The sequence below is a fragment of the Galendromus occidentalis genome, unplaced genomic scaffold, assembly GCF_000255335.2.
Source record: "Galendromus occidentalis unplaced genomic scaffold, Mocc_1.1 scf7180000077470, whole genome shotgun sequence".
In the NCBI taxonomy this organism is placed as follows: Eukaryota; Metazoa; Arthropoda; class Arachnida; order Mesostigmata; family Phytoseiidae; genus Galendromus; species Galendromus occidentalis.
The window spans coordinates 560,944-574,261 of record NW_003805458.1 but is presented as its reverse complement, the minus strand read 5'-3'; the positions used below and the strand labels follow the sequence as shown (position 1 = coordinate 574,261).

Genomic DNA, 13,318 nt, shown 5'->3' with positions numbered 1-13,318 from the left:
GTTGCCCTTGAGAAGATACTCAACATTGACCGCAGCAGTTCATGCCAACACAGCAGGTTGCCGATTCGATTGGGGGGGTTGGCGTCCGCTCCGTACTGGACCTTGCCACCTCGTGCATACTGTCCTCGGTCCACTCTACGGAGAATATGGTCAAGGACTTGCCATCCGAGCAAGCTTTCTCCTCCATCTCCGCGACGCAGGCAGCCCTAGTTGATCGATTCTGTACCAAAGAAGAGAGAACAGCTCCAGAGAAGAAACGGGTGCAGAGAGAGTGGGATGCGGTCCTTGGCCTTGAACGAATGTCCGATCTGCGGAGCCGCATGACTTCGAACAGGGACCGAGCTAGACTCCTGGCTGTATCCAGCCCCGGTGCCAGCGCGTGGTTGCACTGCCTGCCATCCGCGAGCCTTGGGACCCTTCTCGCCAACGGCACGGTGCGAATCTGCGTGGGCCTCCGCCTCGGAGCTAAAATCGTCACCCCTCACACCTGCTCGTGCGACCGGCACGCACGGGCTGTCCTGCAGAATGAGCGCCGGAAGGTGGTCTCGCCACTCCCAAATTAACGAGACGTTCAGTCGGGCTCTTCGCACCGCTCAGATACCTAATCTGAGGGAACCCCAAGGACTGAGCCGCAACGATGGCAAGAGACCCGATGGCATGACACTCGTGCCCTTCGAGAGAGGAAAGGCCCTTGTATGGAACGGAACGGTTGTCAACACTCTAGCCAATTCATATGTCGACGCCGGGAGCCTATCGGCGGGCTCTGCAGGCGCCAGAGCGGAGGCTCTCAAGCTCCAGAAGTACAGCGAGCTGAGCGTCAATTACTTAGTCGCACCCCTGGCTTTCGAAACCCTGGGCGGGCCGGGACCAGCCACGAGATCACTACTCAGGACGGTGGGACAGCTGGTGGAGGAGGCGACCGGTTGCAGGCGATCCAGCGAGTACCTCTTGCAGCGTTTTTCCTTAGTTGTCCAGAGGGGCAATGCTGCGGCCGTCATGGGTACCATGGCCACCTACCAGGGGCCACACCTAGAGCTACAACTGTAGAATAGCGTGGCAGCCATAGTGGAATGAATTAGAGTCTGGAAATTAATTCAATGAAAGAAGTCGCATTACGGATGGGACGAACCGTTCAAAATTCGTCTCTCCCCGCTCCGTGGACGGAGTGAATTTCGTTCGTTGAGGCTCTCAAAATCTCGATCTTCTAGTTGGCGAATGCCTCAAGAGTTCTCATAATATCAATAATCACTTCGGGGTCTCTCTCAATTGACGCGGGTATTTTTCGCAGATTCTGAGGCATTCGAAACAGGTAGGGAATCTCCGGGTTTTCGGACATCAAGGATCGAAATGGAAAGCGACTCCTCTCTATGCGCTCGGAGCATCGATTGATCCGGTCGAGTTCCGGAGCCTCTCTCCTACTCGGAGCCTCGTGTGAAGCATGAAACTCTGGAGAATATTTCCCTCGTCGATGGGGATGAAGAATCGATACTCCGCGATTCTCCAGAAACGTAGAGCAGATGGAGGAGGGGTCCCTAAGGGAAACCTCTACGGAGTCCGGCGCTCCTTTGGGGGAGTCATGTTGAGCTGTTGGTGGGAGTGCGACGATGTGGTGCCATACGAGCAGCCTCCCCGAGGTCAGATTGCCTCTGGTGATGCCTCTTTCTGCAGACAACAGTTACAGTTTGAGGTCGCAGTCTCAAGGAAGTCCCACGGGATCATGGAGCGGGCAGGGTGTTTTCCTTTGATACGATATTTCTGAACCGCACATGAGTTTGGTGTCCCGGCGAAAATTGTCGGAGTTTTCGCGGAACGTGCTGCCTCACCCACCGTGAGGGCTGACCCCCCCCCCCCGAGTCGCTCCCTCTTCAGGGCTCTCTCACGCTTAAGTTGGGTCCTTACGAAGAAGCTATAGCGCCCACGGTGGTGCCCCCCCCCCCGCCGCTATTACGGTAGTAGCGAGAAGAAGTTATTGCCATCGGGGTCTCGAGGGTAAGGTGGAGGACAAGGCGAACTTCACCAACCCGTGGAGCAAAAACAAAGGACGAGCCGGCGAGATTTTCTCGCGCGATTCCTCCTGATCTACCGTGTTGGCATCTCACAAGGTTGTGGGGTGATTTCAGGAACTCATCAGGCTCGTCGGCTCATGCGTAACTTCTCTGAGCATCATATGCTTCGCACCACCATTCGTCAACTCGTCGCTCAATTCGCCACGGATGCCGAGGCTCCGAAATTCACGAGGCTGACTAGCCGCCCTTGAGGGGGTCTGTTCTCCTTCCGATCCGATTCCGACGGAGTTCGGTGCAACCTCAAGGCTCACCTGAGAACTCGAACGTTCTAAGCGTGACTTGAGCAGCGATTCGCCTTCGGCCCGACGGACCACGGCAGATTTTGATCATTCCCACGCTCTTTGGGGGATAAGTTCTCTCGTTCATGTGTTCGCTCTTCGCCACTGAGGTTTTTCTTCCACTCGAGTCGACAAGATATTCCATGTTCCATACATGCGACCATCGACGCTTAACTTCTATGTCCCGAAAAACGAAGAAGACTGTAGCAGAGTATCCTATATGTGTGCAACCGTCGTTTTGAACCGACCACGTTTATCCGGAAGGAGAGCGACCGATGTACTCGGGCGTACCTCCGGGAGACACCGCGTGTGCAAGACGTAGCGGCGAAATTCAGGTCGGGGCCAAACATTGTCTCCGCAAAGGTAAGAAACTGAGGCCGGAATGACCCGCTTCTGTCAAGATGTCGAAGTCTCAGTCAGTCGACTGACCGAGGATGAGGGTCTGAATTCTCTCAGCCTTTTCTTGAGACCGAGAGTTCGCGCGATGCTCGGGCATTGACTCGGAGACCAGGCGCAGCGGCCTTGGTGAAAGAGGTCTTCCGATGACGACGAGTGATCCATCTAGGACCCGATATGAGCGGGCGGCAGAAAATCGAACAGAGATGGAGCATATTTCGGCCATCGATTTTTTCACCGAGCTGGCTTCGACGGAAGACACCGAGGCCCGGCACTCCTTCTCTCAAGAGCTGTTCCCAACCGAATCCCCGCGTCATCCAGGAGTCGTGCTACGGCGGGTCTCTGTACTGCGTGGAGCACCCCGACACCGGAGCCCTGAAGCCCAACCAATCGGGGAGTTTGAGGGGTCCTCGACTCCGAAGGAGTTCCATAATCCCGAGGAGTAGCCGGGTTCGCTAGAACTATAGGCCTCAGAACACGATAGCTCGCGCTTCCGATATGTGATCGATAGTCGAGCATCGTTAGTATCGTTCCCTTTATTCGGTTCATTTTGTCGGACGTATTTTTCGGAAAAATGTTCTGAGCTGAGCTGATATGCCAGTTTTTCTATAGTTTGAAACCTCGAGTCTTTTCATCAATCCCTCCAGTTCCCCGGACTTCAGAGCGAGTTCTTTCTCCAGGCGATCGACGGCATTCCGAAACATGATCAAGGTGGCCTCGCTATCTTCGATCTGTTTCTCCAGCGTGGAAACTTTCGCCGCGAGCGACTTCTTCTCCATATCAGAATTCGTCAACTCGTCGCTCAAGGCGTGGAGCTTCGATTCAAATCTGGCTCTGAGCTCTTGAAGCTTCTCTTCGAACAGAGTCAGGTCGTTCTGCCGCCTCGACGAAGTTCTGGTCATCCCTTCTATTTCGGAGGTCTTATTTTGAATCTCGACTCTCGCCTGTTCGAGTTGCTTCTGCACATCGGCCAAGTCCGTTCGGAGAAGCGCTTTCTCTTTCTCGAGATTCTCTAATTTCGACAGTAATTCCTCAACTTGATTTGGAGTCTCGGCTGTCCCGGTCGGTGGAACGAGGTCACGATCGACGAGGGCTTTCAGCTTCTCATTCTCTTCTCTGCAGGCCGAGAGAGCGGCCTCGCACTCAGCTAGCGACTTCCGCAAGCTCGATATCTCCGTGAGGTGACCCGCCAGAATCTCTTGCGACTCCCGTTGCAACAAGAGCTTCTCTGACTCGACGATTCTCAACGTTTCCAGGGTTCGAGCCATGTCCGCTCGAGTTTTGTCCGGGTGACCCCGAGACGCTCCTCGTGCCACTTCAGAAATCTCCAGAGACTCGGTGTTTTCGCTCATGATTTCGGAGGCTTCGCTTTCCGGCGAGAGTTTCTCGAGCAGGCGGCGTAGCCCGTTCAGCTCTCGCTCCAGCGAGTCGGTCCTGGACGCAGCGTCGACCAGATTATCTACCGCCTGGAGAATCTCGTCGGGAAGAGATTCCCAAGAATCCGTTCCGAGTTGGGTCTTCGAATTCGGCATGACCTTGTCCACGATGTGACCGAGAATCGCCTCACCGGTGAGCACTTGGTTTGCGATACCGCAAAGTTTCTCTTCGGTGCGTCGGAAATTCTCGCGGAGCGCCTGGTGCTCGTGTACTTTGTGGTCGAGCTTTCGCTGCAGTTCCGCGTTGGTTGCTGTTGTATCGTTGATTTCCTTAGTCAGTTTCCGAAGGATCTGATTCTTCTCTTTGATCTCCTGGTCCCTATCAACGATGCCTTGGGTGAGTGTATCCATCTGTCGATGACACGAGGTCACTTCACCGAGCAATGAATCCAGACGCTGCCTCATTACCGCGAAAGTGTCCAAGGTTTTCAACTCCTGTTGCATGCGATTGTAATCATTGGTCTTGTCTGCGAGCTGCTTCCTGAGATCAGCAATCACCGCATCTTTCTGTTCTGCAGAACTCTTCAAGAGAGCCTCTTCCGATTGCAGGAGCTGATCTTCCATCTTGGAAATCTTCCGCTGAAGTTCTTCGGTTATATCTTCCAACTCGAGCCTGAGGTCTCTGGCTTCGAATTCGAGCTTCCCTCGCTGCGCCTCCGCCTCGCGGATCTTTTCCGCCTGGGCCTCGACGATTTCCTGTAAACTACGAACGAGAAACCTTTTCAGACAGGAACTTCAGGTATCGATCAGATTCGAGGTGTCACAAATTTCGAGTGCCCTGGCCGCCGAGAATCAAGCGGGAATCGAGAGCTTCGATGCCCGCGCTAGTACCTATTCAGGTAACGGTCGCGATTCTCGAGCTCGGCTTTCGAATCTTCGACGGTCCGCTGGAGTTTCAGGTGTAACTCCTCGAGGGCGAGTTCTTTTTCCTTGACTTCCGCGTCTTTAGCCATCCATTGCTGCTCGTACTTCCGAAGTTTTTTGTGAAGCTTGCGAAGATCGGATTCCAACGCAGCCGGGTCCCGCGGCTCGAGTTTCTCAACTTGCTGGCTTTCAGCGCTTGGCCCGACGCTACGATGTCGACTGGATTTGAAATTCGAATATATATTGTCACTTGAAGTCTCGATCAACCTTGTATCGACCGCCGCTACTGCTTGGTCTGCTTCTCCTCGATCTGGTCCCATCGACTCGCGGGATGCTTTGAGATCTCCATGTCGGCCACACCGTGGACTCGCATCCCCAGTTTGCGCCATTTCGTCGGTCAGCGAGCGCGACATCTCACAGGTTTCGGAGCGCCCGGAACTCTCTGAATGAAGGGTAGAGGTCTCTGAAGATTCCGAATCGGGATCACATCGGGAAGGCCGTGTAGGGATCGGGTGCTTAACTCAGGCATACTCACTCTGTTCCGGGCAAGTCACTTGAAGTCTTCCGTCGTCATTTCCTTCATCCGTGGTCATATCCGAAGCTTGGGGAGGTTCGTATAATCACCTGGATTCTGTCGTTAAACTTCACTCGGGGCAAGATTGACTCGATGTCGTCGGATATGGGAAGTAATCATATGTCTCCCCCGATGGTGCAACAAGATGAAATCTGACCTTCTTGAACTTTTAGTCCCTGTTCCCTTGCTATTGTTCCGTTTTTTTTCTGTAGCTTATCGCGAATCGTTGTTCTTTCAGAATTGAGGATGGGTTCCCCCCGAATTCGTCTTGTGTTGTGCCGACAGCGTGCGACAACGATGTTTCGCTATCCAGACTGCTCGGAAGAGCTTGAGGCCCGGATTCACGTACAGGCCCGGGCCACTCTTGAGGCGAAAATTGTTTACGAGTCGTACAATGCGATCCTGAAGAGACTGATCAAAAGGGCCAAGAACAGTTTCTACAGAGCAAGGTTCAGGGAGGCTACGGGATGCCCTGCCACCTCGTGGAGAATCATAAATTCTTTCTTCAGGGGAAAATCGAGGTCCGTGGGACTGCTGCCAGGCGCGGTGGGACTCGATGTAGATGAGATCAATGAATATTTCGCTTGCCTTGGTGAGAGGACAGTGGCTGCGGCTATTTCCCACGTTGACCCCGACGAGGACCTTCCGCGTAGAAGAGAGATTGAATTCCGCGGGCTCCATATACCGTCGCCTTTCGAAATAGCGGCCCGACTGGGCGAGATCGACCTAACCTAACCTTTTTTTTCCTTTACGGGTCGTATCCGAGCCCTTTAATTGGTATTGGAATTGGTATTTATTTATCCTCATTTAAGTTTCTTTAAATGACACTTTCACTTCAGTGGCGAGTAGTCTCAGCGGATATTGTTAGTTTCTTCCTCCCACTGCTGTAGGAGTCTCTTGGTGTAGCGTATCATCCTCGAGGAGGGATCTCTGTCAAGTCCCAGTCGTTTCAGTATTTCCTCTTCCTCGAAGAATGCTTCGTTGCATTCGCAGATGACGTGGCCTGTGGTTTCCGGTACCATTCCACATCTGACACATGTGGATTCCAGTAGTCCCGGCTCGGAGTAAGATCTGTTGTTCCTCGTCCTCAGCATCCTTGCTCGACTAAGTGCCAGTAAGGCGGACCCTCTGCTGTTGTCACCTTCAGCAGAAATCAGTGTGATCGTTGCAGAGCCGCTGTGCGATGAGTACTTCGATCGGCTTGAGGTTGGAAGCTGCTACCAAATCATGGGCTTCAAAACCCGACCGAGTAATCCGAAATACAAAATCACCGACCATCCATGCGAGCTACAGCTGACATGGGTAATCCGAATGACCCAATAATCGTGCATGGATAATAATAGTATAAGACTCCCTTTCCGCCGATTATAGACAGAAACATGACACCCCCGTTTCAGATAAGTGATGTGATCCCCATCAACGGGGAGGCTCTCCCAAAGAATGAAACGAACTTTATGACCATTCTGGAGATGGTACACGCGCCCATGAACAGAGCCGTAGACGTCACTGGAATTGTATATGAAGTAGGAGAACCCCGAAAATTCACTTGCAAAGATGGAGTGACGCGCGTGACGAAAAACATTCGTTTGGTTCACGACACAAAGAGAATCATATCGTTGGGACTCTGGTCTGAACATACGGATAGGTTGAAGAACGCGGAAGGAAAAGTTGTTTGCATCCGCAACGTTCTCCTACGAGAATATGGTGGCAAATGAGTGCTTACGTCGACGAGCAATTCGAGCTTCGAGACCCGACCTACCGATAAGGATTCCCGCAAGCTTCTCCAGTGGTGGAAAGAAAAAGGTGCCGGAGAAGAATACGAAGAACTCCTGATAAAATAAACGATAAACTAATAAACTCCTGATATAACTCGGATATTAAGGAATGATGACGAGCGTTCTTTTCACAATGGCAAGCCCATTGAAATCATCGACGCATTAATCTCAATCCCTACATATCTAACATTGAGTGAAACCACGGTCATGACTGGAAAGGCGGTTCGCCCCGCAGAGCTCAAAAACAACCGCCGCGAAGCGGCGACGGGTTCCGCTAGTATGGTATAAATGTAATAAATATTCCGGGAGAAAGGCTCTTGGTTGTACACGAGATAAGCGGTGATCTCAAATTCATCAACTACTTAGACAAGCTATGCGATCCGCTTTCGTATCCACTACTTTTCCCCACCGGCGTTGAAGGGTGGCATCCTCAAATTGAACGGCGAGATCCGACTTCATCAAAGCGGACAAGGGTGACTCAGAAAGAATATTATTCTTATCTGCTGTTCGCTCGCGATCCTCTATTCCAGCGGTTCCCAACCTTTTTGGCTCCGCGGCTCCCTAGCGAACCCAGAATTCCCACACGGCTCCCAGGATACCCAGTGCCCACGCGGCTCCCAGGATACCCAGTGCCCACGCGACTCCCAGGATACCCAGTGCCCACGCGGCTCCCGCGGCTCCTACCTACTCTCCCTTCTTTTTCCCCTAAAAGGACCATTCGCAGCTCAATTCCGGCAACTGAGGCGGATGCAGCGGACTCTTCCGAGTATGAGAAATCAGAGCGAGATACTCACTGAGAAGACAATTTCATTTTATTCGCTTCGATAGAGTTGGGCGGAATAGGTTTGAACCGAATGGCGGGAACACAACCGTGGCAGATGAAGTCGATCCGTTTCGGAACCTTCCCTTGGAATTGACAAACCCTGACGGCCCGGACCTACACCAGAAATTCGTCCGCGGCTCCCCCAGTGAAGTCCCGCGGCTCCTCTAGGAGCCACGGCTCCCAGGTTGGGAACCGCTGCTCTATTCAATCCCTTGCACCATGCGGGAAAGCTTTTGCAGCAATTCTTGGTCGACAGTTGGCTGAAGATAGAAATGAACCGCTTGACTTATATCCGTCAGAATCAGCGAGAACTACGGCTCGATACTGTTCGAGGACTCCAGGATTATATGTTAAGCGACTCAGATCACAGCGGGCCACCTGGGCGTAGAATAATCCTCGCGGCGACATTCACTGGCGGCCCGAGATCAGGACGCCATGAGTATTGTTTCGAAATACGGCAAGCCAGATTTGTTCCTCACATTCACGTGCAACCCGGCATGGCCCGAGATAGCGACAAATCTAGCTCATGGCCAGAACGCATCCGATCGACCCGATTTGGTTGCTCGAGTTTTCCAACTCAAAATCAGAGCGTTCTGTGACGAAGTTGTCAGGACTCAAGTCCTCGGGGAAGTGGCCGCCTACATCTACGAGCTTGAATTCCAAAAACGAGGGCTACCTCACATGCATATGCTCCTCACGCTCAAAGCTGATTCAAAATTGAGGACCCCAAATGAAGTCGACGCTTTGATCTCTGCCGAATTGCCCGATCCTGCCGAAAATCCAACGCTGCACAAGATAGTTTTCACATGCATGATCCATAGGCCATGTGGAAAACAAAATCCCAACGCGCCGCGCATGATCAATGGACAATGTTCGAAACGCTTTCCTAAAGCCTTCCGAGAAGAAACCTCCCTCTCAGCTGGAGGATACCCGGAATATCGCCGTCGACAAGACGGTCGTTCTGTCATGTGCCGAGGCACTCAACTCGACAATCGATCTGTGGTGCCATACTATCCATATCTGACGCGACTCTTCAACGCCCACATAAACGTCGAACTCTGCGCCTTATGCGACAGTCTTCACCGACAGAGATGGTCGATCACGATGAAATCAACTCATATTGGGACACGCGCTACGTATGTGCACCGGAGGCAGCTCATCGGATCTTCGGTTTTTCATTGAACGATCGAAGCGATGCTGTCACGAGATTACAAGTTAATTTGCCAGATTTCGAAAGCGTTCGTTTCCAGTCCGGAGATGAAGAAGCTTCTCTGACTTCAGCTAGAGATCGACTCTCAACGCTTACAGCGGTTTTCGACAGGAATCGTCGCTGCCGAGAACTGCAAGAGGAAAACGGAAGTTTTCCAGACGACCTCACAGACTCTCGATTACTCCGGTATCATGAGATGCCCGAGAAGTTCGTCTTCAAGAACCAGCACTGGCAGGAGCACTGGCACTTAGCTACCCCTCGTTCCGGCGCATTTGTCCTGTATCGGGTCAGGCTAGTTTTCAGTCTCATCGAGTCTTTCCACTTGCTTGTTTCAACCTCGCTAATTCTTCCTTTAATCGCTCTGTCGAGAATTCCGTGGAGCGGTTTTCCTCCTTGCGTGAAAGTTAACGTGAGGTCGTCACATTTGAATTCACGCTCCAGCTCCTGCAGTCTCCGATATGCCTTTGTCCTAACTCCGCACTGATCCATCATATTCACTATGGCCTTCGGCCATCTGTGGTCGTGCATGGATTTCACTCTGTTAAAATATCGCAACTTACTTTGGGCTTCTCGCGCCCTGAAAGATGACCAGCCCAGTTCTCCTGTGACGAATTCCGTTGCCGCTTTACTGCCGGGGACCCCAAGAGCGTACCTTCCCGCCTCGTTCTGTGCTGTTGATATTTTGTTCTCCAGAGTCCGTGTCATTACTGTTACCGCGTTAGCGTAGGTGAGCGCTGGTACGGCTACCGCCTTCCATAGGGTCTTGGAGATTTCGAACCTGTTGAATCCCCATAGTGCTCTCGCTCGCAATTGGTTCAGGACTTTCTGAGATTTCTCTGCCCAGATGTCCTCCTGGGCATCTAGGTAGTGGCCAGAATCTGATACAGTAATTCCCAGGTATTTGTATTGCGTGTCTCTTGTATATCTCGACCTTGGACCTGTAGACGTTTCTCTGTGCCTATACCGCACTTTGAGAAGGTCACAATCGCACTTTTCGCTGGATTGAAAGTCAGTTTCTTCTCGTGCCCAAACTGGGACGTGATTTCTAACAATTTTTCCAGCTCTGAGTGATTCCTTCCGATCAGGATGAGATCATCGGCAAACTAAAGTCCGGATATGTTGAAGAACTTCTTTCTCTGACATTCCAGAAATCTCCTCTTTTTGTTACTCTGAAACCGCATCCACTGTTCTGTAGACGGGCCTCGAGCGCGGAGATGTAGAGAAGGAAAAGAATCGGGCTTTCGGGACATCCCTGGCGTAGTCCCTCTGTGGTTTTTATCCATCCCGAAGTTCTATCCCCGGACATCAGTTTGCTCCTGGTGCCCGAGTAGATTCTCCGAAGCAATTCTATCCTAAGTTGGGTTCAGCCCTATTTCGTTCAGGGTCATCCATAAGGTGTCTCTACACACCTTGTCGTATGCAGCCGAGCAGTCCAGAAAACAGCAGATCCGGCCTCCCTCCTGAATCCTGGCCAGTTCTATCGCGCTCGTCAGTATGAAGATGTTGTCTTCACCTCTTCTACCCTTCCGGAACCCGGCCTGCATCTCGCCCAGTATCTCGTTCTCCTCCATCCAATCTGATATCTTAGTTCCTAAGATCTTCATGAATATACGGTATAGCACCGGGGAGATGGTTATTGGTCTGTAGGTTTCGAGGTTTCCTCTGATCGAGTTCGGCTTTTCGATCATCACGGGCGCTTTAATGGTTTAATGCTTTATTTGGGTCAGATGCTTTCACAGCCGTTAGGGGTTTGACCTCGGCCTGCTGGGGAGCCCGGAGCCTCCGGGTCCTCCTCTCGGCCCCTTGCCACGAGGATTGCGGTCTTGCGGCTTTCGTCCGCTCCCGCTCCCCCGGTTGTCTTTGGGGTTGGTTTTGGGGCGTTCTTCCCCGTTCTCCTCTCCCCTTGGTGGCGGTCATCCCTGGGGACTTCTCGCCTGCGCTTGGTCGCCGGCTGGCTCCCGGGCGTCCGATCAACCTTGTATCGACCGCCGCTACTGCTTGGTCTGCTTCTCCTCGATCTGGTCCCATCGACTCGCGGGATACTTTGAGATCTCCATGTCGGCCACACCGTGGACTCGCATCCCCCGTTTGCGCCATTTCGTCGCTCAGCGAGCGCGACATCTCACGGGTTTCGGAGCGCCCGGAACTCTCTGAATGAAGGGTAGAGGTCTCTGAAGATTCCGAATCGGGATCACATCGGGAAGGCCGTGTAGGCATCGGGTGCTTAACTCAGGCATACTCACTCTGTTCCGGGCAAGTCACTTGAAGTCTTCCGTCGTCATTTCCTTCATCCGTGGTCATATCCGAAGCTTGTGGAGGTTCGTATAATCACCTGGATTCTGTCTTTAAACTTCACTCGGGGCAAGATGGACTCGATGTAGTTGGATCAAGCCGAACGAAAACTGCCCTAGCCGAACGGGGTTTTCTAGGCCGGATAATTACCAGGCCGGTGGGAAAAATCTCACCAATGGGAGTCCGTTGGGTACTCCCTGGGCTGCTCCTCCTTATTTCGAACGGATTACTCCGGATTGCCGTCCTCAATTTCCGGAATAATTCCTCAAAGTCACACCTGCACTGTGTTCCAGCAAAGTCAACTTTTCACTCAAAATTCGAGAACTTCACTCCAGGTGGCCCCACACTGCCCGTCCGCGCTTCAGCGTGGTTGTCTTTCGACGGCTTACCTTTCTGCACTTGAACTAGCATTCTGCGACGTACACGAGAAATCTGACCTTCTGGAACTATTTATCCCTACCAGCGGTCTGGAAAGAGATTTTCAGGAGAATTCGGGCGATCATCAGAACTCATCAAATCTAATGCGGGATTCGTTATCCTGCGATATCCCTTTTGATAATCGCGGTGTCTGCGTTCGCATACTGATCAACTTCGATTGTGCGACCGTCCAGATGAGGCCGAAAGATGTTAGTAGGAGGCGTCTCAAGCGAAAAGCCCAAAGTTGCCTCATTGTCAAGCAATGAGGAGAATGAGAGTCTCGGATCTGTTGAGGACATAAGCCACGGCGCTTCACATAAAATGGAGCCGGAGATAGTGCGATGTTCCAGGTATGAGCAGGTATGGGGGCGCGCGACACAACACTTCCGACACATGTTACTCGAAAATGAATTCGAACACAAATGCGATGTGTGCGATCGCATCTGGTTCAAACAAGATTTGAAGGCCGTCGATTCGGTGATGGCAAATTTTCTGATTCCATATTTCCCGGATGAAAATGTTTACCTACTTGTTCAGACTCTGCCACAATTGTTATAAGGTCTGTCAAGGAAGGAAGATCCCCGATCTCAGTAAAGTTAACTGGTACAGCCATCCTCCTAAGCCGGTGGACCTTCCAAAACAGGATACGGTGTTCGAGGGGCTGATTTCTCCGCGAATTCCTTATATGCAAACTCGTCGTTTACGTCACGAGAGATCATATGGTATAATTGGGCGGGTGATCAGTGTCCCGGTGGATGTCGACACCATGGTTCGATGCCGCGATCTCTTGACGATGATTGTGCTTTCAGCGTCAATTTGAAGAAGAACATCGTACACAAATCATCATAAATTAGTGGGTTTGTGAGAAAGTCCACAATCAATAAATGGCTGGAATACCTGCTTCAGCAGCCTCTCTACAAGCATTACAATATCACCATTGATTGGTCCGTCTTCAATGAGTCCGCAACGAGCTCGGGAAATGACGGCCACTCCGAGGATAAGATTGAACACACAGATGCGAGTACCATTCCGGAAGCTGAGTTGATCAATTTACGACAACGCACGATTCACGTTCCTCTTCTTAACCTAACCTAACCTAAACTTTTTCGGGCTGATCCACACAGCCAAGGTTTAACGTCCCGGGTACTGTTATTCACATTGCTTCCGAGGACGGATCCATAGAGCAA

At 51.9% G+C, this 13,318-nt stretch overlaps 1 protein-coding gene and 1 pseudogene across 1 annotated transcript; one reads left to right on the top strand and one right to left on the bottom strand.

The window, feature by feature from the left end:
• Positions 1-3,258: 3,258 nt before the first annotated feature.
• LOC100908599 (myosin-2 heavy chain-like) lies at positions 3,259-5,429 on the bottom strand. Its single transcript, XM_003744512.2, has 2 exons — positions 5,008-5,429; positions 3,259-4,879 (listed from the first exon to the last, which is right to left on the bottom strand). Exons 1-2 carry the CDS (start codon positions 5,427-5,429, stop codon positions 3,286-3,288), a joined length of 2,016 nt encoding a protein of 671 aa, XP_003744560.2. The 3' UTR covers positions 3,259-3,285.
• Positions 5,430-5,911: 482 nt separating this feature from the next.
• Positions 5,912-10,642, top strand: LOC108864411 (uncharacterized; annotated as a pseudogene).
• The last annotated feature ends 2,676 nt before the right edge of the window (positions 10,643-13,318 follow it).

Excerpts from the sequence above, each read along its gene's own strand:
- LOC100908599 (XM_003744512.2), bottom strand. The coding sequence starts at position 5,429 with ATGGCGCAAACTGGGGATGCGAGTCCACGGTGTGGCCGACATGGAGAT. Across the intron at positions 4,880-5,007 it reads CGCGACCGTTACCTGAATAG|TTTACAGGAAATCGTCGAGG; the intron begins GTACTAGCGCGG and ends TCTCGTTCGTAG.